This window comes from Netta rufina (genome assembly GCF_964035555.1).
Source record: "Netta rufina genome assembly, chromosome: 26".
Taxonomy (NCBI): domain Eukaryota; kingdom Metazoa; phylum Chordata; class Aves; order Anseriformes; family Anatidae; genus Netta; species Netta rufina.
In genome coordinates this window covers 2731892-2759737 of record NC_140150.1, presented here as the reverse complement: position 1 = coordinate 2759737, position 27846 = coordinate 2731892, and the positions used below count along the sequence as shown (strand labels likewise).

At 66.3% G+C, this 27846-nt stretch overlaps 3 protein-coding genes across 3 annotated transcripts in view; 1 reads left to right on the top strand and 2 right to left on the bottom strand.

Moving 5' to 3' along the window:
• Positions 1 to 8818, bottom strand: part of NAV1 (neuron navigator 1) — a gene marked incomplete at its 5' end in the record, with an annotated part of 46305 nt that extends 37487 nt beyond the window's left edge. Inside the window, one exon of the mRNA XM_084302061.1 lies at positions 8059 to 8818. Coding sequence (XP_084158187.1) covers positions 8059 to 8818 — 760 coding nt within the window. The remainder of the gene's footprint in view (positions 1 to 8058) is intronic.
• An 805-nt stretch (positions 8819 to 9623) lies between these two features.
• LOC311218991 (uncharacterized protein) lies at positions 9624 to 12254 on the bottom strand (the record flags this gene model as incomplete). Its single annotated transcript, XM_084301937.1, has 3 exons — positions 11696 to 12254; positions 11384 to 11451; positions 9624 to 9886 (listed from the first exon to the last, which is right to left on the bottom strand). Exons 1-3 carry the CDS (start codon positions 12208 to 12210, stop codon positions 9624 to 9626), a joined length of 846 nt encoding a protein of 281 aa, XP_084158063.1. The 5' UTR covers positions 12211 to 12254.
• A 3597-nt stretch (positions 12255 to 15851) lies between these two features.
• On the top strand, positions 15852 to 26374 carry RNPEP (arginyl aminopeptidase; the record flags this gene model as incomplete). The annotated part of the gene is made up of 15 exons (XM_084301936.1): positions 15852 to 15869; positions 16578 to 16650; positions 17379 to 17654; positions 17755 to 18048; positions 20891 to 21309; positions 21709 to 21849; positions 23064 to 23212; positions 23843 to 23959; positions 24069 to 24304; positions 24565 to 24678; positions 24815 to 24927; positions 25191 to 25299; positions 25423 to 25647; positions 25933 to 26075; positions 26207 to 26374. 15 exons carry the CDS (start codon positions 15852 to 15854, stop codon positions 26372 to 26374), a joined length of 2595 nt encoding a protein of 864 aa, XP_084158062.1.
• Positions 26375 to 27846: the final 1472 nt, after the last annotated feature.

Below are 27846 nucleotides of genomic sequence, written 5' to 3'. Positions count from 1 at the left end.
AGGAACCGGCCACATGTTCTCCATCTGGGAACAGATGCCCACGAGCCAATAATCTCGACTTGGAAAACTCACTGAAAATAGCAGCGAATTGCTGAGCGCCCCGCAGACCGCGGCCGGGTGATGGATGTCAGAGCTCGAGCTGCAGCAGCACCGGGACGCTGCTTGGCGAAAGAGCAGCGAAAAAGGCCCAGGCATGAAAAAAAAAAAAAATGGAAAGGAGCTGGCTGGAGGTGCTGCCCTGGCGCCTGCCCTCTGCCAGATGCTCCTGCCCTCAAGGAAGGGTTGTGCTCTGCTGGTAAACCAGTCCCCAGCTGCTGCCTTCAGCCTGGAGCACTGCAGGACGCAGACTCTGTGCCTCAAATCCTCCGTCCCCAAATCCACCGGGGGACGTTCCGGTCCCTCAGGTAGAAGCCAGAAGCCCCAGATTTTGGTCTGGGTTTTGCTGTTCCCCTCGGGGCCAAGACGCTGCTGGCCTCCAGGTGTCCGAGAGCCGCGACAGCCTTCAGCCCCTCGCAGCAACCGCACTCCTCAGCTGGAGAGGATGTAGAGAAAATGATGCAGCCAGCCTCAGATCACCCCAGTGAGCTACGACAAAGGAATTTGCCAAAAGACAAACGGGCGGCTGAGCTGTGAGCCCCCAGCTGTGCACAGCCCCAGGCGCACGAAGGCTCCAGGTCTGCGTCTGGGCGCCAGGCAAATGCGGGTGCTTCCCCTCCGCCACCATCGCACAACGCGTCCTACAACGCGCCCTACAACGTGTCCTCCAGGCCCAGCAGGATTTTAACCCCACGCCAAGTCTGCGTGCGCATTAAATGCCACCACCGGGTCCTTGCACACCGGCACCAAGCCCCCACCATCCCTGCCCAGCTCCATCTCCGTGCAGGAGCCGGGGATTTGGGGTTTTACACCACCCCGGGAGGCTCCGTGCGGGCGAGGAGCGCAGGGAAGCGGCCTCCTTCCCCCCAGCAGCAGCAGGGAAGTCCCAGCCCATCCCCGCTGCCTCCCAGCACCGGCTGCCTTCGGCCTCACCGTCACCGAGCCCCTCGCAGCGGGAGGCCGGGGCAGGAAGCGAGCGTGTGAGTGCCAGCGGCCGCGAGCCGAGCGGTGCTGAGCTCTCGGGCTGCAGCTGCACAAACCCCAGAGGGGCCGGAGCTGGAGCGGGGCCACCTCCCCGGGAACGGGCACACGCCTTTTCCTGCTCTCACCGAGGTTAGCGGTGAGGTTTCCAGCACGTGGTCCTGCTCTCTGTCCCCTGCTCAGATGGGGAGGAAGCTGGACTTTGGGGTTTTCTCCCAGTCGCTGATTTGGTGGGATGGAAATGGGGAGGCTGCAGGCCGGGTGGCTGCAGAAAGGCAGCCACAGCTTCGGAGCCACCCGAGCTGGAGAAGCCTCTAGAGGTGGGAGCAGGCGGCCACGAGGCCGAGCGCATCCCCCCGGCCCCAGGAACCAGCCAGGAAGGGGCTCGCTCGCCCCAGCCAACACCTGGCAGGATTTTTCTGCTCGCCTCGGGGAGCTGCAGCCCCACGGCCATCGGCGCCCATCACCCTCTACCTGTTCCTCCTCCCCGCGTTTGCATCCACTTGGAAACACAACGCCGGGAGAGAAAACGAACTGGAAACAAACTGGAAACACCCTGACAGCCTCTAACGCTCCCAGCCCGAGGGCTTCATTAAAGAGAAAAAAAAAAAACAAAAACCAGCAGGGCCAAACTCCTCTGGGCTGGCACGGGCCCAAGGCGTACCCACAGCAGCGTGCGGGGAGTCCGGGAAGGCGACGAGGCGCATGGGCAGCAGGCGTGTGATTGTGAGAAGTGTCTAATCAGGGAGTTATTCTCAGCCCTCTGCGAGGCTGCAAGCTCGCACGTCTATAAATAGCCGGCAGCGGGGCTGTACCTGAGGCGCTGCTCTGAACGCTGTTCACTGCTGCTCCGTGAAGCCGGAGCGCCCGGGGCAGTGCTGCCATCGGGTCCTGCACAAAGAGCCCGGCAAAAGCACCCGTGGCACTGCTCTGCCCGTCCTCCTGGGCCACACGGGGAGGCCCACGGCCTCCGACAGGGCCAGAGCTCTGAGCAGAGGCTCCCACCCTCACCACGGTGAGGAGCCCAGCCCTGGCTTGCAGCCCTCTGAAGGAACCGTGGCTCCGGGAGCGCGCCGCCACGCGCCGACCTCCAGCTCCAGCCCGAAAGCCAAATCCTGGCCCCCTCCTGAAGGTCCCTCCTCCTCTCCAGCTCCCCACCAGCACCACAAACACCGCCACCTTCGCTCCTTTGCGCTGCCACTGGGTGAGGCAGCGTGGGAGAAGCTGGAGGTGACGGCAGCTCTGCCTTCACACCTCCAGAAATGAAGCCCTGCATTTCCCACAAACCCGGCGATGCCGTGGGAAAGCTTCGGGACGGACCCTTGCGGGCGTGCTGGCTGCCGGGAGGGCTGAAAAGCGCTCACCTCCCGGCGAGGTGGGATGAGCCAGCGAGACTGACACGAAACCAAAGAGGGATGTGGGATGAGTAAAGCATCCCCGGTGCCTACGCCAGGTAGGAGAGGGAAACCCGGCGCTGTCGCAGCTGCCGGGCGCGCTCATGAGGTGCTGAAGGCAAAGGAAGGAGTCACAGGCACTGGGGACTCGCCCACGTCTCCCCGGGCACCGCTGCAGGCACCGGGCACTGCTGCAGCCCCTTCTCTGCCCACGCTGCCAGCTCCCTGCTGCAGGGCAGCTCCGAGGAGCCGGGAGGAGATCCCTGCCCCGCCGCGCTGCGCCCGCTGCCCTGCCCCGCTTCCAGCGGCTCCTTCCAGGGGGAGGTGAATCCCAGCCCTCCTCCTGGATCCGTAACAAATGCTTGGAACGAGACAAACAGCAGCGGCGAGGGATGGAAGCGACGCCGGAGCGCCACAAAATGTGGGAGAAGCAGATCAGAGGAAGGACGAGCGAATCCGAGGGCGTGCCGGGCGCCGCTCGCCGGTGTCACACCCGCTCTGCCACCGGCACATCTCCATTCGCACAGCTTCTAATCTCAGCCCTGCAATGCAGCATCCCCTGCCTTCCCAGCTCCCCTCCGCGCTCCGCTCCCGGCTGGGAGCTGCAATGCAGCAGCGTGGGGAAGCCCCGCTCCCCTTCTCCCCTTCTCCCGGCCGGCAGCGGGGTCCCCGAGCCCCCCACCTCCCCCAGGCTCTGCGCTCTGCCCTCCCCGCGCTCCCCCAGGAGAGCGCTCCGCGTGCCGGAGGAGGACGTGAGATTGCAGGAGAGGGATGGGGGCAGAACGGGGCCGTATCCGATCGCCCACGACCCCGTTAGAGGCACCCTGAGGGCAGCTGCCACCTGCCCCAGGAGCTGCACGCCCCACGGCCAGCGCTGTCACCGTGCGCTCGCATCACCTGGTGCCACACACGCAGTGCCACAAAGCAGGCTGCAGGTGGGACAAGGGAACAATTCGGAGGATGCCACAGAGCCAGGCGAGCGGTGTGACCACAACCGGGGCTCGCAGCCCCCCAAAAAAAGCCCCTGTGTCCAGCGGGACCACGGCTCAGCCCGGCACACACACACAGACGGCCGTCCCTGGCGGGTTGCTCACCGCCGAGGGCGCACACGCTCTGGCTCCTCGTGGACCTGGCACCAATCCCCCCGCCCGGGCAGCAGGCACAAGCACCAGCCAAGACCGCGGGCAGGGGAGGACCAGGGAAATTGTTTGCTGGCACCACGAGATGTGGAGCTACGCCTGAAAGCACAGAGCGGGTCACATCGAGAGATGGAAGCGGGCGGAGGTGAGGGGACTCGTGCTGTCGGCACAGCCGAGTGCTGCAGAGCAAGACCCCAAAGCCAGGGCAGTGACACGAAGCTGGGGACACGGGGAGGGGGCTCTACAGGAGGAGGCAGGGCTGGTTTTGGCTCCCCGAGGCCACCCAGCTGGAAGCACATCGCTCGCACAGCACCCAGCAAACGGTGCCAGGAGCCACCAGGCACGGCAAGGCCTCGAGGGGACACGGCCCAGGTCCCAGTGTGGTCACATCCCTCCTACAGACCCCAAATGGCCCTTCTGGGATGGAGAGCCTGCCGGTGGATGCCAGGTGCCCGTTGGTCCCTCACACCAACCCAGTGGAGGAACCATGTAAAGCCCTGCACTCATCCACGGATTTCCCGTGAGGAAATGTCAGATCTGGGGGCAAAATACAGCTGGCCACAGCCCCACGTGAACAGCATTTTTTGAGTTCCTTAGGGGAAGAATTTGTTTCACGAACATATTTCCAATAGTTCTGCCTTCACGTCCTTGCTCAGCTACTTTTCCACGGGAAACCTTGACAGATAAATCCGGATCCATTTATTCCTTACAGCAGGGCGGGGGACGCGAGTGGAGGCAGCGACACGACGGCGCAGGTCCCCTCCTTTCTCCTCACCCTCCCCAAACACAGGGGTTGGGTTCTGCAGGCAGAAGGAAAATCAATTCCCCCCTAAACAACCTCATCACACGGGTGCTGTCCTGCCGGGGCACCGAGAGAGGCACAACATTAGTGTCAGAGCGGGCTGAGAACGGCGGCGGTGCTTTACGAGGCAATAACCCACTCCCGGGGCTGTGAAGAGCCACTTGCTCTCTGACCTCCCGCTGTTCCCCAGCCAGCGAGCCGGGCTGGTGCTGCACAGCGCTGCGACGCGCCCATTAGTGCTTAATTAATCAGCGAGGAGAGCTGTGGGGCTGAGGAATCCCACACCATGAGCCTGGCCAGCAGGGGATCTCCGTGGGAAGGGTCGCCGCGGTGAGACCCCCTCCACCTGAACGCGCTCGCAGGGGATGTGTCGGACACGAGCCCCCCCACCTCCCACCTCCCAGGGGCTGTGGGACCAAGATCTATTCCAGCTGCACCAGCCCCTGCAGAGCCTGGCAGGGCTACAAAGGCTCCTCCAGCCCAGCCTTCGGGGAACGCCGCTCCCCCGGGGATCGCACGCGTCCGTCTGGGCTCCGGCCCACGCAGCAGCGGCCATTTGGGTACTTATGCCCATTAGGAGCCACTTAAGAGGCACCACACGCAGCACGAGATGGCCAAGGAAATGGCTGCAGAAAGCAGCTGCAGGATCCTGGAGCTGCCTCGGGGACCTCTAGGTAAGGGCAGCAACCACGCGGGGTCCCTGCAACCCAGGGGGAGCTCAGCCACAGCCCCCCGTGTGCTCTCACCCACCCGCTGTGCGCCCCGAGCTGGCCACGCTCCCTCCGTGCCCTTCCTCCTGTGGCCGGGCACTGGTGTAATTAGCAAAGCCAGCTAGCGCTCGGCTTTGATGAGAAGACTCGGCCTCTGCTCGGGATGAAACGTGTAATTTGGACGTTAGAAATAGCCTCTACAAAGCACATGTGGTTGCTGTGTCCCGGTGACCTCTTCCATCTTACGCAGGCCGCTCTGCTCCGAGCGCGGTTCCATCTCCGCCGGCTCTCCAAAGGCGCGGGTGCCATCAAACAGCTGACACATCTGCAGCAACCAAAGGAGAGGCAGCGCTTGGCCACCGCTAAATAAATCGTGTTGTTGGCCGGCGCTGCACCTCAGCGGAGGCCGATGAGTGCTTCTGGCAGGAGGGACGTGAAATGGAGATGAGAAGTCAGGTGTGGAAACCACGGATGCAGAAAGGCTCCGCGAGCCGCCGCGCTCGGCGGAGCAGGGAGCTCCGGTTCGTCAGCGGCAGCGCCGGCTCCTCGGCACAGGTCAGCGGCTCAGACGGGATCTGCAGGGCTGGGAAATCACCGCGGCTCCCACGCCTTTCTTCCAGGACAAACCAAGCTCCTTGGGTCTTCTCGAGGCGCTCCGGCAGGCGCAGCAAAATGGCTCAGGCTGACGGCTCTGGCTGCCAAAGGAGCCCCGCAGAGCGGAGAAGCCTCCTCTGCAAGCCCAGCACCTCTGGGAGCCGCTGAGCCCCTCTCCTGGCCTCGCCCGCCGGCCCTCACAGCCTGCTCTGAGCCGGGGGGGGGTCCTGTCCCGCCTGGGTTTGTGCCCCCCACCAGGGGTTGGTCTGCAAGAAGGAGCTGGAGGGGGCTTCGCCCGCCCGGATCGCAGCAGCAGACAAGCCGAGGGGTCGGGGCCAGAAGCTCGGCGCGTGCCCAGGCTCACGCACCCCCAGCCACGGGTCCACCACCGGCACGTAGGAGGTGACGGAGCAACCACCGGCACGCCGCTGGCACGTCCCCAGCTCCTGTCACCGTGCCCACCCCTCGGGCTGCCAAGGACGGGCCGGGTCACTGGTGGATGGCTTAAACAGCCACGATTCAGCGGCACAGCTCCCACCAAGGCAAGAAGCTCAGCCTGAGCCCCCCCAGGAGGGAAGATGTCAAGCTCCTGGCCCGCCAGCCCCAAACGCTGCCCAGCTGGGGGTGGAGAAGCAGCCCTCCCTGCTGCAGGGTCCGTGCATGCAGGCGAATGACCTATTTCAGCAACCACGCAGAGCACGGGGGGCACGAGGCAGATTTGGCAGTGCAGGGCCCTCACCACACAACTGGCCGAGCCTTCAGATGGCAAGCACCGCCCGAGGGATGCTCAGCACCATTAAAACCAGTCCCACCATGGACCGAGGCTGGGAACCACCCCCAAACTTCCTCACCTGGTGCACGAGGAGTCCTTCCTACACAGGCCAGCCCTGCGCCCTCAGGGAAGCTGCGGGATTTTTTCCTGGAGGTGCTGAGGAACCCCCCTAAGAGCAGGGCACTACAAGAGGGACCCCGAGATCCCCCAGGGCACTCAAACACCAGCGGGTGGAGACCTGCTCGTCACCAATCCTCCTGCAATCCTCCCGTGTTCTCTGCCCCAGTGGGACCTAGATTTACCCCAGCGTTTACCAGCCCAGCGGCAGGACCACCACGGGACCACCACGGGACCACCAAAGGACCACCATGGGACCACCACGGGACCCCAGCAGCAGAACGGCCTCGTGCATCCCATCTCTGCCATCTGCCTGCCCCGCCTTGGCCTGGCTCCGTGGCTTTCCACGAGCCACTAGCACGGCCCCAACAAGCCCTGGGCCAGCGGGCAGTGGCCACAGGACGTTTTGGCAGCCAGGGCAACCCCCTGCCATGAAAGGGAGCGGGCAGGGGACATCGGCATGGGGGCTGCATGCAGCACACGTGTGCCAGAGCCCTGTGCCACAGCAGGGGCTGTGACACCCCGAGGGCTCCAAGGGAGAAGACACTCGACACGCCAGGGCCCCCACCGAACGCCACAGCTCCAAACCCAGCTGGCTCGGGCGAGCAGCCTCGTCATGGCCGCACGCAGCTCGTTGCCATTTCTGCACGCCGGCTCGCCGCACCGAGCCGAGCTCTTCCCAGCTACAAATCCTCCATGGTACAGCCACAGGGGAGAGAAAGCCGGCGGATGGGGACGCCGCCTCGCCCTGCCGGAGATCAGCCCACGTCCCCCCCGCCAGCAGCGGCCACGACGGGAACGCGAGGGCCGGGCACGCCTGCACCCGGAGCCAGCGCAGCCGGCGGAGGGGCGGCGAGCCCCAGCTCCGACCCGAAGCGTTGGCTGCTCTGCTCGGATGAAAAAACCTCACGTGATACCACGCCGGTGACGAGCTCTCGACCATGCAGAGCTCTTTCCCAGGCTCGGAGATCAAACACATCAAGCAAGGAAGCCGGGGGCTGCCAGCGGCTCACGCACACCCTGCAGCAGCGTCCTAAGGGGTGGGGGGCACAAAGCAGCACCAGGGCTGGGGCTCCCCACGCGTGCTGTCCCCAAGGTCAGCCCCTAGGACAGGGCAGCGGTGCTGGGAGGGCAGCCTCGGGGCTGATTTAAAACTGGGCTGTGGCCAAAAACACACCGGGGCACCCCAAGGCGGTGGGCGCCCACCTGAAGGCATGGGGCCACCCCACGCTGCCTGGCTTCACCGCTGATGGCCGAGCCACGGGGAGAAGACCCCAGAGCCTGCCAGGAGCCAAATTTCCATTCCTTAACCCCACAAAAGCCACGGCTGAACCCTCCCAGCCCCGCATCCCCCACCCGGTGACCACCTCGGGGTGCGAGGAGCAGCGGGGGCGTGAAGGCGAGGAAGGACGGAAGCAAGGCAGGGGGGCACCGCCGCGGGGGCCGCACTCACCCAACATCTGGCTGAAGAGGAGCTGCTCCAGGTCTCCCAGCACCGTCACCACCAGCTCGGGGTCCACCTTCAGGTACGGCTTCTCCTCGGCGCCCGCCGCCGCGGGCCCCTTGCCGCCCAGCAGCTCGTCGTCGCACTTGCCACCTCCGCCACCGCCGCCGCCTCCACCACCGCCACCGCCTCCACCCGCCTCGGGGGCCTTGCTGAGGGGCTTCACCTCCGCGTAGGGCCCCCGGGGGATGCGGCTGGGCTTGCCGCTGGCCGGCGGCTTGGCGGGGCCGGCGGGGCGCGGCGGCAGCAGCGAGTGCTCGGAGCGGGACAGGCTGCGCGACATGGTGGACGCCTCACGGGCACGGGGACCACCGCCACCACCACCGCCACCGCCACCACCGCCGCGGCCACTCGTCGCCACCGTGGCCGCCGCCTTGGCCATGTCGTCGCTCCAGCGGGGCTCGTAGAGCTGCCGCTTCTTCTCGGCGTCGGTGAGGAAGGCCAGGTTGGTGAGGGACTTCTGCTTGCGCAGGTTGGAGCCCGGCAGCCGCCCCTCGGCGCTGCTCGCCTTGAACACCCGCAGCTCGGCTCCCCGCGGCCCCGCCGTTGGCGTCGTCGGCGTCGCCGGCGTCGTCACCGTCGCCGCCGCTTTGGCCCGTTTGGGCATCACGGAGCCACCGTCGGGCCCCCGGCGGTAGCCTCGCAGCTCCGCTGTCCCCTCGTCGCCCAGCTCCACGTCGGGGAGGCTCTTGAGGTTTGTCCCCAGCATCCCCGCGCTGCCACCATTTAACCCGGCTGCTGCTGCTGCTGCTGCTGCTGCTGCTGCGGCACGGTGGACGCGGAGAAAGGGAGGAGGAGGAGGAGAAGGAGGAGAAGGGAGGGGAGAGAGAAAGAGAGAGAGATTGAGAAGCGCCCTCAGCTGCCGCCCCAAAACCGGGGCGGGGCTGAACGGGGAGGAACGGAACGGAACGGGGGGGGGGGGGAAAAACGGGAGAGGAGCCGCCCTACCGCGCCGCTCCGCCGGCGGCGGGGCGCTGCGAACCAAGGGAATGAGCGGGGCCGAACAAAAAGGGCCCGCCCGCATCCGCCTCCGCCACCGCCTGGGCGCGGGCAGGGGGCGGGGCCGCGCGGCGCGCGCGCCCGCGGGTGGGAGGGGGGGGGCGCGGGGGCGCGCGCGGGGGGGGAGGAGGGGTGTGGGGGGGGCACCCATGGGTGCTGCAGGGAGGGGGGGGGAAGGGAATCCGCCCTCAGGAGCCGCCCGCGCGCCCCCGCGGCTCCTCGCCACGTCGGGAGCGCGCACGGGGAAGGGGGGGGGGGGGGCGAGGGTGAGGCCCTAAAGGAGCCGAATTTCCCCGTTCCCAGCCCAAAACGGGCGCTGCGAGGGCCCGGGGTGGTTCCCAGAGGCAGGGGGGGCACCGCCAAGGGGGGGTTGGGGGTCCAAGGGGGGTGAGGGGCAGGGGGAGCGGGGGCTGCGGAGCCTCATTTGGCATTAATTACCCGTCCCCGGGGAGGGGGGAACGAAGCCTGCGCCGTGACCTCACGCGGTGCCATGGCAACCGCCGGCACCCAGCGCCTCAGGGCGAGGGGAGAGAACGGGGGGCGAGGCCTTGGGGGGGGTCACCCCCAACGCGGGCACCGCCGTCACCCCCCAAGGGGGTTTGGGGGTCGGTGTCAGGGGGTCCCGGGATCGCCTGGATGAGCGGGGAAGAAGGAATGCCAGAATGGGTGGTTTGTGCCCCAAAATAACGTTGCTGGGATGGGATGGGTCGTCCCCAACGCTGCAGGGAGGTTTTGGGGTGGTACGGCCTCTGCCGAGCCCCAGCGGCTGCTGTAGGGCCTGTGGGGGGGGTAAATTGGGGGAGTTTGGGTGGGTTTTGAGGGTGGGTGAGGCAGCGGCCTCCCCGTGCCCTGCTGCTGGAGCCGCTGGGGCCCCAAAAGGCAGCGGGGACACACAGGGGATGGGCTGGGGTCACGGAGCCCCCCCTGCAAAACCGTGCCGGGAGCGGGCGCCGCGGCTCTGACCGACTTCTGTCGGCTCAGATCAGCCAAAGCGGCTCCCGAGGCGCCTGCCCCCTTCCCACACATCCCCCGAGCATCCCCAACCCCAACCCCATCCCCATCCCCAACCCCATCCCCATCCCCATCCCCATCCCCATCCCCATCCCCATCCCATGCATCCCCGCCGCATGGCCACCCCCCAAAAACCCACCCCAAAAGCACCGGGGCAGCTGGGGGGGGGGGGAACCTCGTATCTGGGCTCAGCCACCCCCACCCCAAAAAAAAAAAAAAATAAATAAAAAAATAAAGGGGCTCGTGTCCTGCTCGCCCCAAAAGCCAAAAAAAAGCCAAAGCGCAGCCGGCGCCTGGTGGCGAATGGTTCATTGCCAAACGCCGTGGTGAGCACGGAGGGTGTGGGTTTGTCCCCAAATCCGCTCCCGGGGATGTCACCGGCAGCTGGGGACGCTCCGGGTGTTAAATCCCCTCCCGGCAGCCCCACGGTGCCGGTGGGAGGTTGGCGGCGCCGGGAGCCGCCGGTGCCAGGGCCCCCCCCCCCCCCCTCCGTCCTCCCCGGCTGCGCTCTGGCTCTCGGCCGCCTCCTCGGAAATGGGGTCATTCCTGGAGCTGGGTGGAAAACTAGAAAGAGGAGAGCGAGCCAAGAGGCAGCAGGGCCTCGGGAGGGGACGGCCACACCGAAAAACGGGGGAGGTGGGCGGCGGGGACGAGCCTGGGGGCACCCAGCTGCTTGGCAAGGGGAAGAGGGGCTCCGTGCTCTCGGGGGGAGCCCCTGCCCCACAGCAGCCCCACAGGGATGGACGCGGCTCCAGCAGCTGGGGAAGGGTCCCCCCGGTTCCCCCCACCCCCTGCTCCTCTCCTCGCTTGTGCTTTCTGCCCCGATCCTTGCTGCCACGAAGCCACCAGCACCCCGCGCTCGCCCCGCGCCCACCAGCCTGGCCCCGCAGCCCCAGCCCCTGGCCCCCCCCCGCGCGGTTCCCTCCTCCCCATCCTTCTCCCTCTCCCCCTCGCTCGCTCCGTGCGGCGGTTTCGGGATGCTCCTGTGCTCGGCAGAGCCCTGGCCCCACGTCCGCACGTGCATTTCATCCGGCCCCGCTCCCAGCCGCCGCCAGCTGCTCCCGGAGGCCCCGCACGAGGCATTAATAACGCAGACGATGGCCCCGGTGTGTCCCCGTCCCCCCCCCCAGCCCCCACACAAGCAGAAGGGGAGCGGGGGGCACCCAGCATCGCCCCCCACGAGTCCCAGGCCAGCCCCCAGGCAGGGGGCACACAGGACCTCCCCCACACACACCCCCCAAGGAAACCCACCCCACAGACTCACTCAAGGCTCCAGGTTTGGGGTCGGTGTCACACGGGGACGTGGCCTGCTCCTCCCTGTCCCCCTGCAGCCTGGGGACAGAGCAGGGTTAGGGGACAGCCTGGGGCTCTCCGGGGACCCTGGGGACACCGGCCCCATGGTGGCGGGGGTCCCCAGGGTGTCACATCCCCCTCGGTTTCACCGAGCCAGCCCCACGCCATCCCTCAGGCTCCCATGGGTGCACCCCAGCCCCACTGACCCAGCCCCAACCCCACCATCCCTGTGAGGTTTCCCCGCAGCCCCCCCATCCCCGTGCCCCCGTCCCCGGGCACTCACCGGTACTGGAAGGGCGCCACGGTGGCCGTCACGGGCCGGCTGTGGGGGGAGGCCGAGGAGAAACTGATGGCCCCCGACCCGAAAACGGGCACCCTGCTCTGCGAGCCGGCAGGGGGGGCGTCCTCCATCTCAGGGGTCCCCCCCAAGCCCCGCACGGAGCAGCTCAGGGGACGGCGACCCCCGGGTCCCCGCAGGCTGCCCGCCACCCCCTTGCCCACCTCCAGCCCCTTCCCGGGGGGCACCGGGGGTCTCTGCCCCCCACGGGGGGGGACGCCGGGGCTGGGCTCCCCGGCTGGCTCATGGCTGGTTGCAATTCTGGGTTTAGGTTTAAGGCTTTTGGGGCTGGAGGCCAGCCGCGGGGACGAGGCTTGGTGGGTTGCGGGGGGCCCCGGGGTGCTGTGTCGGGCCGGGGGGGCCGCAGCGGGCAGCTTGCCGGGGGGCACGGAGCGCGGCACCGGGATGGCGGAGCCGTAGTGGCCGCGGCCGCCCGGGGTGAGGTTGGCCGTCCCGTTCATCCCGGCGAGGAGGCTCCGGCGAGGCGCTGCGGAGGGAGAGGAGAAGGAAGGGGATGAGGTATGGCGTGGGTGATGTCTCCTCCCCGTGTCCCCATCCCGCCAGGGACACCTGTCCCTGTGTCCCCAGGTCCCTATGGTGGGGCCCTGCAGTGAGGCCGCACGGGCGCAGGCCCCGCAGGGAGGGGTCCCCCTTTTGGCCACCCAAAAAAACATCTCCTGAGCCTCCAAACCACTGGAGGCCACCTCCCAGACATCCACGGTGACCTCCCAGCCACCCAGGACCACCCTCCGGCCACCCAAAACCACCTCGTGGGCACCCAAGGCCACCTTCCAGCTGGCACAGGGGCCAGCTCCGCCACCCCGATCCCCTGGCCATGGACCTGGCCGCACGGCACCACGATGGACCCCCACACACGTGCCCACAGGAACCACCCCACAGCTGCTCCTTGCAGTGTCCAAGCCCCGTTCCTGCCCTCCCCAGCCCCGACACCCCCGCGGGTCCTGGGCACCCCTCTGCGCTGCAGCTCTCCAGGGAAAAATTAGCAAATAAATCAATAAATAATACAACATCTATCTTTTTTGCAGGGATGGAGAGATTGGGAACATTTCTGGAAAGGCAGGGAGATGCCGAGGAGGGTGCCCGGGTGCTGCTTGCCCCCCGCCAGGGCTGGGTTTTGGGCCGGGGCAGCCCAAACAAGCGGGGCTTTGTGCGGGCGCCGCGCTGGGCGCTGGGTGCGAGCCGCCGGGGCCGCTCTCCGTGCACACACACACACACACACACACAGGGCGCTCTGTTCCAGCCCGGCCCGCAGCCTGGCTGCCTTTCAAGGCTGAGCCGGGCTTTCCCCGGAGCGTGAGGGCTGCCTGCAGACATTTTGGCAGTCGCGCCGTCTCCGACACGGCCCTGGATCTGCCCGCGAGGTCCAGCCCCGGCCCCGCCGATGGCATCGCTGCAGCTCAGGGCTGGCCGTGTCCTGCTCCCAGCCCAGCACCCAGCACCCAGCCTTTTCCAAAATGCCTTTTTTAGTGCTGGTGGGGTCGATCTTCCCTCCCTGGGGCAGGAGCCGGCAGCTCTCCATCCTGGGTGGCACAAGGCAGCCCTACAGGAGTGGCTGAGCCACCGGCCCCGTTCAATTTTTTGGCAATTATTTTCTCCAACCTTTGTCAATTTTCCCCCAGTAGAGCCGGTCCCAGCACCGTAATTTCCCTGAGCTCCTCTTTATCCGAGTCAGAGGCAAAAAGATCCCCTGGATTTGTGCTGGTCTTATCATCACCGACACCCCTGTGCATCAGCAGCACGCAGCCCTGCTCCGGAGCCTGGCACGCTCCTCTCAGGGCATTCAGCACCGGAGCTGTGACCATCTTTTATGGACTTTTTTGATCTGTTCGCTCCAGCTGGATTCCCCTCATGTGGACACAGCTTCCACCTCTGTCCTCGGAGCCTGCTGGGGGGGCAGCACGAGGCCGTTTCTGCAGCCGAAGCCAAAGCTGCCGCGTTTACCACAAAAAATCAATCCTCCTCCTGTTCTCACAAGCTCCGAGGTTTTATAGGGGCAGGCAGTGACCCCATAAAAGAGTCAGGAGGGCTTTGGAGCTGTCCCCTCCCATCGCCCAGGCCTCGGGGTGGGGAGGGCACCCATCGCTTGGCCTGGCTAACCACGGGGACCCCTTCCAGGCTTCACCTTAGTCCGGAGCTCCCCTGGGGATGGGGAGGGCTGGATGTGGCCCCTCTGCCCCGGGAAGCAGCCTGCCACAACCTCCCATTATTTTCTTAGGAAGCACAAATTAAAGTCACCCCTAGGAGATCCAGCACTTTTTTTTACTCCAAACAAATTACCAGCTGCCCTCTGGCAGTTTCCAGCCGCCCAGGCAGGGCCTTTTGGGGACGCTGAGCCCCCCGTCCCATGGGGCCGGTCCCCTCCGTGCGCCCCCGTTCCTCCCGTGGCCATGTTGCCCGGCTAAGCAGGTCACAGCCTGACCTAGATCGAGGCATCTCCCCATCACGGCAGCTCCTTTGCAATTAGCTGAGAAGGGAAATGACTTTCTCCTAATGACAAGGAGCCGCTGGCACTGCGGGCTCAGCCCCGCATTGGGGTTTGTCCCCCCCAGGCAGGGATGGAGCACCCGAAATCTCAGGCGGGTCGGGATGCGCTCCCCGGGGGGAGGATGCTTGTGGCAGCTACCGCAGGTCCAGAGCTCGGCACAGGGGTGCTGGGCTGCTGCCCACTGCCTGCGGCACTCAGCTCCAGGTTTCCCATAATTAGAGACCGTTAAACCCAGGGACAAAGCGCTGGGTGAGCCTTTCGGACGAGGCAGCCCACGGAGAAAGAAGCAAAAAGGAAACTGGCCGAGCCGTGTCCTTCATCCCAGGACAAACGGGAAGCAGCGCATCCCCGAAGGCACCTCGCTCAAAGAGGCATCTGTTGTGCTCGGGGCTTGAGCTGCTCGCTTGGAGCAGAGTCAAAGCACACCTCACACCTGCGGTCCGGGCAGGCAGCGATGAGCACACGGGCCCGGAGGCTCAGCCCCGTTTCCCGTCCCTCGCTTCGCACACGTTGTGGGGCACGCGGGCGTCTCAGCCCCCTCGCAGCTGTGGCGGGGTGAAAGCCTTCCCCATGCCCGGGAGGGCTGCGGCAGGAGCCTGAGCACGGCCACTCGGTGATGCGAAGAGGCGTTAAACCATGAAAACCCTTCAGCCTCTGCTGGGCCACTCCGTGCCTCGGTTTCCCCACCCTGCCACAGCTCGAGAGCGAACCCCACAGCCCTGGGGTGTCCCCAAGGTGTCCCTCCCTGGCAGTGCTTTCACAACCATTTGCCTCCACCCACAGCGTCCCCCAGTTTGCTCCCTGCGATGGGAAGCAGAGTTGCCATAAATCCCCCAAATCCTCCCCGGCGGGTGCGGGGAATCCTCCCGGGAGGACGTTTGCAGCCCAGCTCAGAGGGGCCAGGCTGCAGAGCCCAGGTGGAGATGCCCCGTGCCCACAGGGCCCAGACCTCAAATCCTACAGCGTGGGTGCGATCGGGACCAGCCCCATGCGGACCCTCCTGGCACTGCCCTGCTGCCCCTCGCAGCCCCACGCAGGATCTGGCCCCGAGCTGCCTGCGGGGATGGCGCGGCTCCAACGCAGCCTCCTCCCCGGCACGCTCAGGAAGGATGACAAAGAAAAGGCTCCTTGTGACACAAGGGACATAAAACTTTCCTAAGAGAAACAGAGGGGAGCAGGGAGAGAAAGGAGCCTTCAGAGGGGAACAAGCTGCCGATTCAGCCCCCGCTCCGTGGCCGGGACCTGGCCTGCCCCCGGCCGGGTGTCACCGCGTGGGACATCGCCACCGCGCTGCCTGCTCGCTGCCGGGGGTCTCGAAGCACCGAGGGGCCGTACCCAGGGCTCGGTGCCACGGGGAGGGGGCTTCTGGCTCAAAAACACCGCAGGGACCAGAGCAGAGCCCCAGCAAGGCAGAGCTGGGGGTGGTCGGGGGGCAGCGCAGCACAACCCGAGCCCCTCCTGGAGCCAGGATCTTGTGTGCAGCAGCGTCTCAGGGGGCAGCTTGTGGGGCTTGGGCATGGGCACGGGGAGCAGGAGGGTGGGAGGGTGCCCGGGTGGCCCCAGCTCTGCCCGTCCTGGCCTCGTCTCCACCCCACGATGCCGGGGGAGCTGCGGGTGGGTGCAGGAGGGGCACGAAACCGGCTGGTGTGAGAGCAGAGCCGCAGCTCTAAGCTGTCCTTTAGCCAATCCCATTAGGCACTTAACCCACTTCCATAAAACCTCGCTGTCAGCCAAGTTCGGCCCTGCACAGCCCGCAGCCGCCTCCGCCACCCAGCCCGGTGCAGTGACCCCGAGCCCTGCCAGGCACCCCCATACCGAAGCCCCCCCCCCTCCATTTATGGCCTCTGGATACCGGAGGCTGTTGGGGTCTCTGGGGATGCGTCCCCCACCTGCTCCAGCCCCTCACAGGCCTTGAATTGGTGCCTTTAACCCCAAAACTGCGCCCCGCGGGTGTGACACCCCCCGAGCCCATGCGGGTGGCGGGGGGCGCAGATGTCCCTGTGCAGCCCCCGAGGGGACAGGGGGTGTCGAGGGGGGACAGGGGGTGTCGGGGGGGGACAGGGGGTGTCGGGGGGTGGGGGGACACAAGGGTAGGGAGGGGACAGGGGGCTGCGGGAGCGCGGAGCCGGGCGCGCCGTGCCCGCTGCGCGTCCCCGCGGCCGTTCAGGAGGCGCCGGCGCTGGACAGCTCCGGGCCGGCCCCGCGGCGCCGCCCCCCCCCCCCAAAAAAAAAAATAAAAAATGGGGTTTCCAATTCCACCCACCCCCCAAAAAATAAACCTAGGGGTCTCCCCCTGAGAACCTCCCTCCCCGTGGCCACCAGTGCCGGGGCTGCCGCTTCAACAACCTGCGAGAGGCCAGGAGCTGCCCGCAGCCCCGACACCTCTCTCCAGCAGGTGCTTCAGCAGCCAGCACCTCCTGGGGGCTCCGGACCCCGTCCCCCAAAATAAAAAGGTCTCCCTCGTGGTGTCTGAGGACCCCACGCCGTGTCCTGGAGCCGTCGTGCAGCCGAGGCACAGGAGATGCTCTCGGGGAGGGCCAAAAGCGAGCAGCTGGGGAGGGGAGCGCATCCCAACCAGCCCGTCTGGGGCCATCGCAGCGTTTGGCCCCAGCCCCGGGACCTGACGGGCTGCAGACCCGGCCTGGTCTCCTCGCCAGGAAGCTCCTTGCTTGCTTTTTTTTTTTGAGCAAGAGCAGATGTCGCAGCGCCTGCCTGCGTGTCCTCGCCGGGTCCAGCGAGGCTGGGAGGAAACGGCCTCCCCGGCGCTCAGCCCCGAAGCCTGGAGGCCCCCGGTGCTTTTTGGCTTTGGGGACCCGGCCTCGGGAAGCCGCAGCTGTGTGGAAGAGCTGCTAAAGGCATCAACTCGGCCGTGCTTGGTCGTGTGGTGTCCCACGTGCGGTGGGACAGCTGCGCTCACCTCCCCGCCCCGGCACGGGCTGCGCGTCCCCGGCGCTGGGTTCAGCTCCCCAGGCGCCCCGGAGGCTGGCGCTGGGCAAAGCCAAAGGTTGTTCATCCCCCCAAGGAGGCCAAGGATTTCAGAAGCTCTGCGGGGTGGGTAATGCTGGGGAAGCAGCAGCGCAGGGGTCGGGGTGCCAGGTCCCGGGGGCAGCCTTAATCCGTCAGGAGACAGCCGGAGCTGGGCCACCGCCACCGCCGCGCTCCCCGCAAAGCCCCCGCGGCTGAAAGCTGCCGTCTGCACCGCTCCGGGTGCTGAACAGAGCAAGGGGAAGCTGTGCTGGGGCTCCGAGTGGCCACCCGTGAGCCCCCTGCTCCCCCCCGAGCCCCTGGGTGTGCAACGAGGCTGCGCCCCCCCCGCATCCCCGAGCACCGGAGCGCGGGACCCCCTGGGGACCATCCCCAGCGTGCACAACACCTATAGGGCTGCTGTTACCCAGGCACGTGGGATGGGATCTCCCACATCGTCCCCCCACCATAAATGTGCAGCTCTTGCAGCAGGGACTTGCCCTGACCCCCCTTTTTCTCCCCCAAATGTGCCCAGCGCCCCCACTCGCGTTGCTCAGCCCCCAAAGCCCGGCAGCCCTCCCCCTGCCTGGGACGGGCTCCCCGGGACAAGCGGGCACCTGCAATGGAAAGCAAAAGCCCTGGGGAGCCCTTAATGGGATGAGTGGATTTTCCAGCGAGCTGCAAATCCGCAGGGGCCGCGAGGGCCACGCAAACACCTCGTTAGCCAGGTATTACCGTGGGGTTCGCTGCGTTTGCTGTTCGGAGCGCAAGGAGCCGGGCTGCGCCCCCAGCTTCAAACCGATCGCCGCGGTTCATAGAGTGACTGTGGGTCGGTTGCTCGTGGAGGAAGCTCAGCTTTCCTGGAGGAGAGCCTGAGCATCCCCTGAGCAAACCCTGAGCATCCCCTGAGTAAACCTTGAGCATCCCCTGAGTAAACCTTGAGCATCCCCTGAGCACCCCGCCTGCCCGCAGCGAGGAGAGCCGTGCTCCAGCTTCCCCTGCCCAAATCATGGCATAGATGCCTGCCCTGGAAAGAGCCCAGAGAGGGAGAGGGGAGAGAAAAACCAGGAAAACCCTATAGGGGGATGGAGGAAGGGGTGGAGGAGAAGCCGTGAGTCAATGCCCAGCCCCACACCGAGGGAGTTTCCGCTGCCCTGCTGCCGGAGGTGACGCGGCCCAGCCGCATCCGCACCGAGGGGCCGTGTCCGGTGACAGCTGAGGATGAGGATGGGGACGACCACCCCTGTGCCCCCACCCTGACAGCCCAACTCGTTGCTGAGGGTGGCCGTGCTGGGTTCCCCGGGGTGCCCAGAGCCCCCCAAACCCGGCCCCTGAGGCTCCCACGAGGCCACCACCACGGGGGTGTCCCCGCCTGGGTGGCCGCAGCAGGATGTGGCTTTGGTGGCAGCGTGGGAAAGCTCTGCCCAGCACAGACCAGTGCCCACCACCAGGGGAACATCAGGGAACTGGGGAAATCACGGAATGGGTGGGTCGGAAGGGACCTTAAAGCCCAGCTGGTTCCAGCCCCCTGCCATGGGCCCCGCAGCTGCCAGCTCACGTCCAGTCTTTCTGCCACCAACGTCCCCAAACCCTTCTCCGCAGGGCCACCCCCAGCCCGTGTGGGCATTGCCCTGACCCCGGGGGTGCCCACACCCGGCTCCCACCCCAAACCTGCCCCCTGCAGCTCAGCGCGGACGGGCAGAGCCAGATTCCCATATCCCAGAGGGAGGAGGATACCAGGACAGCAGTGCCACCACCCCGGGGGGCTCCTGTCCCCACCTGCCCCCTCCTCACGCAATGCCTGGAGGTGCCCCCGGTGCCTCCAAGGCAGCATCGAGGGTCCTGGATCCGTCCCCTCCACGGCCAAACCCCACTTGGGGTAAATCACAGAGGGTGAAAGCCCCCCTGGGTGCCCAGCATCCCCCCGTGGGGCTGCACCAAGGCTGTGAACCCAGGCGCTCATTCAGCTGTGCCCAAATTTCCGTGCACCTGAAGCCCTCGCTCAGGCAGCACAAAGCTCGTCAAGGGGCCTCTTGCTAACGAGCAGGGCTCAGGACCCTCCCTCAGCCCCGGGGGGGCCGCTGGGGTTGGTTTGTGCCCCCCCGGGAGCACTCAAGGAGGACCCGCGGGCTTTGCCAAGCTCGCCGCCAACCCGCAGGCTGTGCCTCAATTTCCCCAAGCGCTGCCTGCAGAAACACCGGGGCCGTCACCCGGCCCCCACAGCAGCTCCTGGCCCCCCCAGGAATCGTTTCTGAACCCCAAGAGCCCAGGGACCGACGCTGCTCCCCCTGTGCCCTGGGGGGGAGGCAGGGGGGGAACGGGGACACCTGGCCCCCAGCCCGCTCAGCCCCTGCGGGGCCCGGAAACACCTTTATCCTGTCCATGGGCAGGAAAAGCTCCCAGCTCGGATATTTTTATACCCCACTGCCCCCGGGGACGGCCCCACCTCCCCGCAGCGGCCCCGGCTGCGCCCCCAGCCCTGCCACCCCCCATCCTCATCCTCGCCCCCATTCCCTTCCCTGTCCCCGTTCTTGTCCCAGTTCCCATTTTGGTGGCTCCCCGCGCGCCGGGGCTCACCTGGAAGCCCCCAGAGCAGGGGATGAGGCCCGGATCCCGCTCCGGGACCCCAAACACAGGGGGAGAGGGACCCAGCCCCCAGCCTGCCCCCCCCACACCCCGCACCGTGGGTCCGTGTGGGATGGGGAGCGATGCCCGGGGGGGGAAACTGAGGCAGGAGCAGGGCTGGGGGTGGCGAGCCCAGGAGCCGCACCGAGCCCCCGTGCCTCAGTTTCCCCCCCCGCCGGCTTCCTGCAGCTCCCCCAGAAGACCCCGAGCCGGGGACAGGCGACAACGGGAGGGGGGCACCGGGACACGGGAGGGGGGGACCCCGCACCCCCGGCACCTCCCGGGTCGGGTGGAAGGAACGGGCCCCCCGGGGGGACCCTGCCCCGACGGCCCCGTGTCCCCTGCGTGTCCCTTGGGTGTCCCCAAGGGGCTGTCCCCCCCCGGCCCCCCCCAGCACTCACCGCCGCCGCCCGGCCCCGCTCCGCTCCCGGCGCCTCCCCCGCGGCAGCGGCGCGGACTCGAAGCCAGCGCCGGGAGCGGGGAGCGGCGGGGAGGAGCCGCGCAGGGACGGCCCCCCCCGGTCCTCCCCCGGCCCTCCCCGGCCCGCAGCAGAACGGCCCCGAGCACTGGGAGGGGTGGGGGGCAGCACCACGGCGCCCCCGGAGCCCCCATCCCAAGGGTTCCCCCCCCCCCCGGGACCCCCTCTCCACCCGGGACCCCTCTCCATGCGCCCCGCCCACGGGTCCCCCCCTCATTCTCCATTCCCCGGAGCCCCCCCCGATTCCCCCCATGCTCTCCCCCCCCCACGGGACCCACACCCCAAGGGTCTCCCACACTTACCCTCCCCCCCCCCCCCGAGCCAGCAGCCCCCGGAACCCCCCTTGGTCCCCCCCAAACCTTCCCCCTCCTCCCCTCCCCACAAATCCCGCAACCTCAAAACCTTCCACGGAGCCCACTCCCCACCCTACAAATCCCCCCCCAGCTCCCGCCCCCCCCCGGAGCTCCCCCCCCATTTCCCCCCCCCCCTCTCCACCCCCCGCCCCCTTCCCCGCCCCTCCCCGTTCCCTCCCCCCCCCCCGTTCCCTCCCCCCCCCCCTTGCCCGCAGCAGCCATGGCGGCGGAGCCGGCTCGGGACACGGCCACGGCCACGGGGGGGGCAGCGGCCGCCCCTTTTTCGCTGCTGCACCTGCACCTGGAGCTGGGGGTCGCTTTCGGCTCGGGGGGGGGCGCGGGGCGGTTGCGGGGGGCTGCGCGCTTGGAGCTGCGCTGCGTGCGCCCTGGGGGCCGCGCCCTGGTGCTGGACTCGCACCCCACGCTGGAGGTGCGGGGGGCGACCCTGCTGCCCCCCAAGTGCCCCCCCGGGGCCGAGAGCGATGCCGATGCCGGGGGGGGGCAGGAGCTGCCCTTCGAGAACCTCCCGTTCGCCAGCTACGGCTCGGCGCTGCGCATCGCCCTGCCCCGCGAGCCGCGGCCCGGGGACCTGCTGGCGCTGCGCATCGACTACGAGGCGGGCGAGGGACCCGGGGTGAGAGGGGGGCGAGGGGCTGGGGAAGGGCCACGGGGGGGGTGAGGGGTCGGGGAGGGTCCGCAGAAGGGGTTTTGGGGTTTAGGGTTGGGTCCCGCGCTGTCCCGAAGGTGTCTGGCGTGGGGTGAGTTGGGGAGCGAGGTGGGTGCCGGGTGGCGAGCGGACCCCGCCGCCCCCCTCACCGCCTCGCTGTTCCCCCCCCCCTGTGCTGCAGATGTCGTGGCTGGCCTCCTCCCAAACTGCCCAGAAGGAGAAGCCTTTCCTCTATACCTCTGGCTTCCCTGTGCTCAACAGGTCCTTCTTCCCCGGCTTCCACACCCCGGGCACGAAGAGCACCTACTCGGCACGGGTCCAGGTAAAGCCCCGCCGCTCACAGCGCTGTCTCTTGTCTCTCGCCAGGTGTGCTGGCTCACCCCCGAGCAGACCGCGGGGAAGCAGAAGCCCTTTATGTACACTCAAGGCCAGGCCGTCCTGAATAGATCCTTTTTCCCTGGCTTTGACACTCCAGCAGTTAAATGCACATACTCAGCCACGGTGCAGGTAAGCGGCTCCCCGGGAGGGGCGCGGGGCACGAACCCCAACGCCTCCCCGAAGCTCTCCCAGAGCAAAGCCCTCGCCGTGCTCCCACCCAGAGGTGCTCGAGGGGCAGGATGCCCCGGACACGTGGAAGCGTTCGGGTGCTGCAGGAGTGCTGCCCACAGCCCGTGCGGCCATGGGTTCGAGACAATTTGGAGCATTACACCCCAAATTCCCCCTGCAGGCCCCCAGCAGAGAAGGCAGTGACAAGTATTTAGCTTCTACTTTGTTTTCCTCTACGAGTACACCCGGCCTGAGTCGCTCCTCTCCCCCTTCCCTGGCCACTGCTGCAGCCTCTGGTTTGTGTGTGGCAGCGGGTGGTGTGCTGACAGCTTTTGCCTCCGAGTGAGGCTGCCAAAATGCTCCACGCTTGATGCTGAGGTGCCAGGGAGCAGCTGGGATTAGCTGGGTGCTTGAACCTCTCAGGTCTCCTCGTGGGGATGCAGCTGCCTGAATAATTCCTCTGAATCCTTACCGTGGAGAACCCAGCTCGGTCCCCTAGCAGGCAGCGGGTGCCTTCCCCTTTTTGTTTAACCCCAAACCAAGTCGCTCACACCCAGCTTCGTCCCCTCTCCTGGGGGAGCGCAGCCAACAGCGGTGCTGCGGGGGGTGAAGGATGCTGCTGGGGGCTGTGACGCTGGTGGCACACTGAGGCCGTGGCATCGGCTGGGGATGCAGGACTTTATTTTTCTCCCTCTTGCTCTAAATTCTTCCTTGAAAGTTGGAGCAAAGCTCCCTCCCGAAGGGTGAGCACAGGGCTCGTGTGTTAGAAAACCCTGGAGCAGGGATCAGTGCTGCAGGAACCGTGCTCTCCCCAGCCCCACCGGCCTCACCTCCTGCCTCACCTCCTGCCTGTCCCGCAGCCGCCGGGCTGGTGGAGCCACTGCAGAGCTCACTGGGGCCTGACGAACCGGGATAACGAGCTGTTGTGCAAGGACGGGGAGGAGAGCTGCTTTCTGCAGGGCACGCGCTGCTTCCTGCCTCCCTGCACTGCTCCCTGCTGCACCCTGTGCCACCGGGGCTCACCGTGTGCCTCTCTTGCTGTGCTCAGCTGCTTTGTCCCCAATGCCATGGTTGGGGGGTGGCTCTGGGGATGCATCGTGGAGTCCCCAGCCGGGCTGGCAGACACCCCGCTTCGTGCAGCGCAGATCTGATGGGCGTTTTGTCCACGTTTCCAGGTCCCCGAGGGCTTCACGGCGGTGATGAGCGCCACGACCTGGGAGAAGCAGAAGGACAACACCTTCGTCTTCAAGATGGACCATCCCATCCCCTCCTACCTGATCGCCCTGGCTGTCGGGGACATTGTGTCTGCTGAAGTTGGCCCAAGGTAAGCGCCTGCAGGAGCAACCTGAGCGTTAATCACGGCTGTGGGAGCAGCTGCTTATTGTGGAGCCCAGCTCTGCTGGTCCTGGAGGGGCCCTGTGCACGTGGGTGAGGGCAGCACATCCCCCCCCCGCCAAGCAAAGGTCCCACGTCTCTTCCCCAGGCTGCTCGTTGGAGCTCGCGGCTGCTCCAGCACCCGTGTAAAAGCCCTTTGGCATTCGGACTAGGAAAGAGATTGCAACAGTTGGACTCTCGTTAGCTTCATTTATCACCAGGCTTTTATGCTGTTGCAGAATAAACACGTGCGGGTGTTGCCTGATGAAGCAACGGGGTGAAAGTCCCCTCCTGGTTATCGCTGCCTCTTGTTGGTGCTGGCCAAGCCCGCGACTTGCAGGAGGTCTCTGCCTGCCCCATGATTGTCCTGCAGGGTCCCCTGGTGCTGCCTCCTCCTGCTGCAGACACCATGCACTGATCGGGGCAGGGTGGGGGGATCTCTTTGGGGGCACCTGCTCAGCTCTGGAGGAGGCCCCGACTCAGAGGGGTCGCTCAGTGGGGCCGAATGTCCCCCCAAATCCCTGCTCCTCAGCGTCTGGAGGGACCCCCTTCCCTTTTATCACTCTGTTGGTCGCTGCAGGAGCCGTGTCTGGGCCGAGCCCTGCCTGATCGAGGCTGCTAAGAAGGAGTACGACGGGGTGATCGAGGAGTTCCTGGCCGTGGGCGAGAAGCTCTTCGGACCCTATGTTTGGGGCAGGTATGAGGGGCTCTGCTCCTTGGGGCTGGGGACGGAGCATCCCCCAGCCCTGGGCCACGGCTGCAGGCAGAGGAGGCTCCGTACCGAGCCGCCGGCCCTTCCCTGCCAGGTACGATGTCCTGTTCATGCCACCCTCGTTCCCCTTCGGCGGGATGGAGAACCCCTGCATCACCTTCGTGACGCCCTGCCTGCTGGCCGGGGACCGCTCCCTGGTGGACGTCATCATCCACGAGATCTCCCACAGCTGGTTCGGGAACCTGGTCACCAACGCCACCTGGGGCGAGTTCTGGCTGAACGAGGGCTTCACCATGTACGCGCAGAGGCGCATTTCCACCGAGGTCTACGGTGCGTGGCCGTGCCCGGGGGGTCTGCGGGGTTTTGGGGTCTGTGCCACGGGCTCTGCGCCTCCCTCCGAGAGCTGCACGTGGGGCCAGGGCCCTGTGTGCTTCCCACCCTAACGCCTCCTTCCCCCAGCGATGGGGCTGGCCCGGCAGCTGCTCCCCCAGCCAGCAAGGCTCACGCCGCTTGCCCGTGGTAGCAGCACCCGTCACGCTCTCACCGCGTGCGGGTCGGGGTCTCCAAACACCTCCACTTGTCCCCTCCAGGTTCAGCGTACACCTGCCTGGAGGCCGCCACGGGCAGGGCCCTGCTGCGCCAGCACATGGACAACACCGGGGAGGACCATCCGCTCAACAAGCTCCGGGTGGTGATCGAGCCAGGTCCGTGGCAGCCCCCGCGGGTGGTGCTGGTGGTGCCCGAGGCTGCGCAGGGCTCTGCTCTGTGTGGAAAGGGTGAATCCGCTCGTTTTTCAGAGCAGCAGATGGGCTGTGAGAGGTTTCCCTTCTCCCCTGCTAGGCGTCAACCCGGACGACACGTACAACGAGACCCCCTACGAGAAGGGGTTCTGCTTCGTCAGCTACCTGGCGCACCTCGTGGGGGACCAGGGCAAGTTCGATGCCTTCCTGCAGGTCGGTGGAGGGGCGGCACGGGGAGCTCGGCCCAAAACTGGGGCTGGGAGATGTGAAATGCTGCGGGGGGAGGAAGGAGCACAGGGAGCCGGGAAGGAAGGGCTGAGCTGGGTGGCTGAGGAGAGGGGGGAACAGAGATGGTCCCAGGGGGTGGTGAGGGCTGAGCGCAGCAGCAGACGGGCAGGGGGTGTTTGGGGACATGCTGGGGGATCCAGGGGTAGGCAGCGAGCGTGTGTGGCAGCCCACCCCGGCTGTCCCCACAGGCCTACGTGGAGCGGTTCAAGTTCCAGAGCATCACAGCGGATGATGCCCTCAATTTCTTCCTGGAATACTTCCCCGAGCTGAAGAAGCAAGGCGTGGACTCACGCCCAGGTCAGTGCGGGTCGGTGCGAGCTTCGTGTGCCACAACCACCTCTCCCGTGGGGCTGCCGAGGTGCGAACCGAGCTCTGCACAAGCGGGGCCCCCCTCAGCTCTCCCTCCCTGCCCCACCTCAGGCTTGGAGTTCGATCGCTGGCTGAACACGCCGGGCTGGCCGCCCTTCCTGCCCGACCTCTCCCCGGGGCAGCAGCTGATGAAGCCGGCGGACGAGCTGGCGGAGCTGTGGGCGGCCGAGAGCTTGAACGTGGAGGCGATCGAAGCCGTGGACATCACGGGCTGGAAGACGTACCAGCTGGTCTACCTCCTGGACCAGCTCCTGCAGAAGTCGCCCCTACCCGAAGGTGAGGGCCTGGCGCCCGCGGGTGGCATCACACAGGGCCCAGGCTGGTGGCCGGGGATGTGAGGGCATCGCTGGGCTGTGCTGGTGCAAATCACTGGGGATGGCCCCAGGGGACACGTGTGTCCCCAGGCTGGCTCGGCCGTGGTGTCACCACCCATGTCTGCCTCTCCTTGCCCCCGGTGCCGAGCGAGGGCTGCACCCACACGGCCTCACCCAGCCCTGGGGTGCCGGGGAGCCCGGGGCTGGGAGGATTTGGGTGAGCAGAGGCGATGGCTCTCCCCCGCAGGCAACGTGGAGAGGCTGAGCGCCATGTACCCCAAGATCTCCAAGGCCCAGAACGCCGAGCTGCGGCTGCGCTGGTGCCAGATCATCCTCAAGAACAACCACGAGCCCGAGTACAGCAAGGTCAAGGACTTCCTCCACAGCCAGGTTTGTCCCGTCCCTTTGAGGGGACGAGGGTGACACCGGGGGGGGACACACAGGACCCACCCTGGTCATCCCCAGCCCTCCCTGTGCCGTGGTGGAGGTGGCTGGGCCCTGACCGCGTCTCTCTCGGGCAGGGGAAGCAGAAGTACACCCTGCCCCTGTACCGCGCCATGTGGGCCGGCTCGGAGGCGGCCCGGGCGCTGGCCATGGAAACCTTCTCGGCCACGGCCGCCCAGCTCCACGTCAACGTCCAGAACTACGTCAAGAAGATCCTGGGCCTGGAGGGGGCAGAGAAGGAGTGAGCGGAGAAGGGGGTGCTCCTGCCCCTGCCCAGCTGGGGCAAGCCCTCCGTGAGGTCTCCCTGCGCGTATTTCCTTATTAAATTTTATAATTTTTACCTTTTTTTTTTTTTTTGTGCTTTAAGTATTTCCAGCAGTCCCTGTGCAGTTTGTGCTCCTCCTGGCCAGGAACCATTCCCAGGCCCCGGGGTTTGCCTGGAGGGATGGGCCTGGCACGGAGGCCTCTGGTCCTCTGCTGGGGGTCCAGGGGGCTCATTTTGGGGCTGGGGAGGGCAGAATCCGTCCCTGCTGTGCCACCTCTGCCCTGGGCAGAACAGGGCCCTGCCACAGGCTGGCAGCACGACAAACCCCATGGATTTGTGAGCAAAGGGGGAGCTTAGTGCGGGATCTGCCCTCCAGCCTCGGTGCAGGGATCAAGGATGGAGCCTGGCCCCATGAACCTGCGGTGCAGGAGCAGCAGCTGGGTCAAGACCATCCCCTAAGCGAGGCCCTGAGATGCAGGGAGTGACTCTTAACACATTTCTGAGCAGCAGCAGAATGGTAATGGACGTGGGGGCTCCAGCCCAGGCACAGCCTAATGGGCTTTTAGGCAGAACTTTCCATCAGGAGAATAACTGCGCTGGTGAGCAGCCAGGCGCTGACAGCAAACGCGAGCTGACACCACCACGGTGCCGCGTGGAACCAGCCCTGGGCCTTTTGCTGGGGTAAATCCCACAGAGGACGGACAACGATGCAGGTAAAACATGATTTGAGGGCTTTACAGAGCCAGTGTGGCCTACACAGGGAGACTGCAGGACTAGGACAAGGAGCAAACTCGACAGCTCTGTAGGTCCCTGTCCCCACCAAAGCAAGACCAAGAGCATGTTCCCTGAAGCCCAATTCCAACACAAAGCTGCCCGAGGCCATGCCAGCACCACGAACCCTGGGATCCTGCTGGCCACAAAGGCCCCCGAGGCCAGTGGCTGGGCAGGGTGTGCTATATGGTGGGCTGGGAGCACTCGAGCCAAAACCATCTCCGAAACAAAGAAGCCTGCAGCGCCCAGCTCTGAGGGTGCAGAGCGCACATTTCATCGCTGATGCGCTCAGAAATAAACTCCAAACCCCAAATCATCAGAGAAAATAGAGTCTAAGGGGTTGGCTGAAGTTACGGATGAAGTCACCTTCCTCACCAGGCTGTGCATCTTTGGAAAATGGGTGTCCTCTAGTGGATTCAGCATCGCTGAAAATCACTTTTAGTATTATTACTTGTCGCTTATAACCTGCTCCATTAGCAACCCTGCTTTCCCAGGGAAAACGTAGCTCATTGGCACAATTAACACAACCCCTGACAAAGAGACTTCATTAGCTCTGAGGCATCTGGAAATAATCCCCCAGGCTGAAAAAGAGTCCTTGGCTCTCAGATGTATCTGGTCGGACTCACCTGAGCAAGCCCTCAGCTGGGATCAAGTGGTCCACAAAGCAGTTCTCTTGGATTA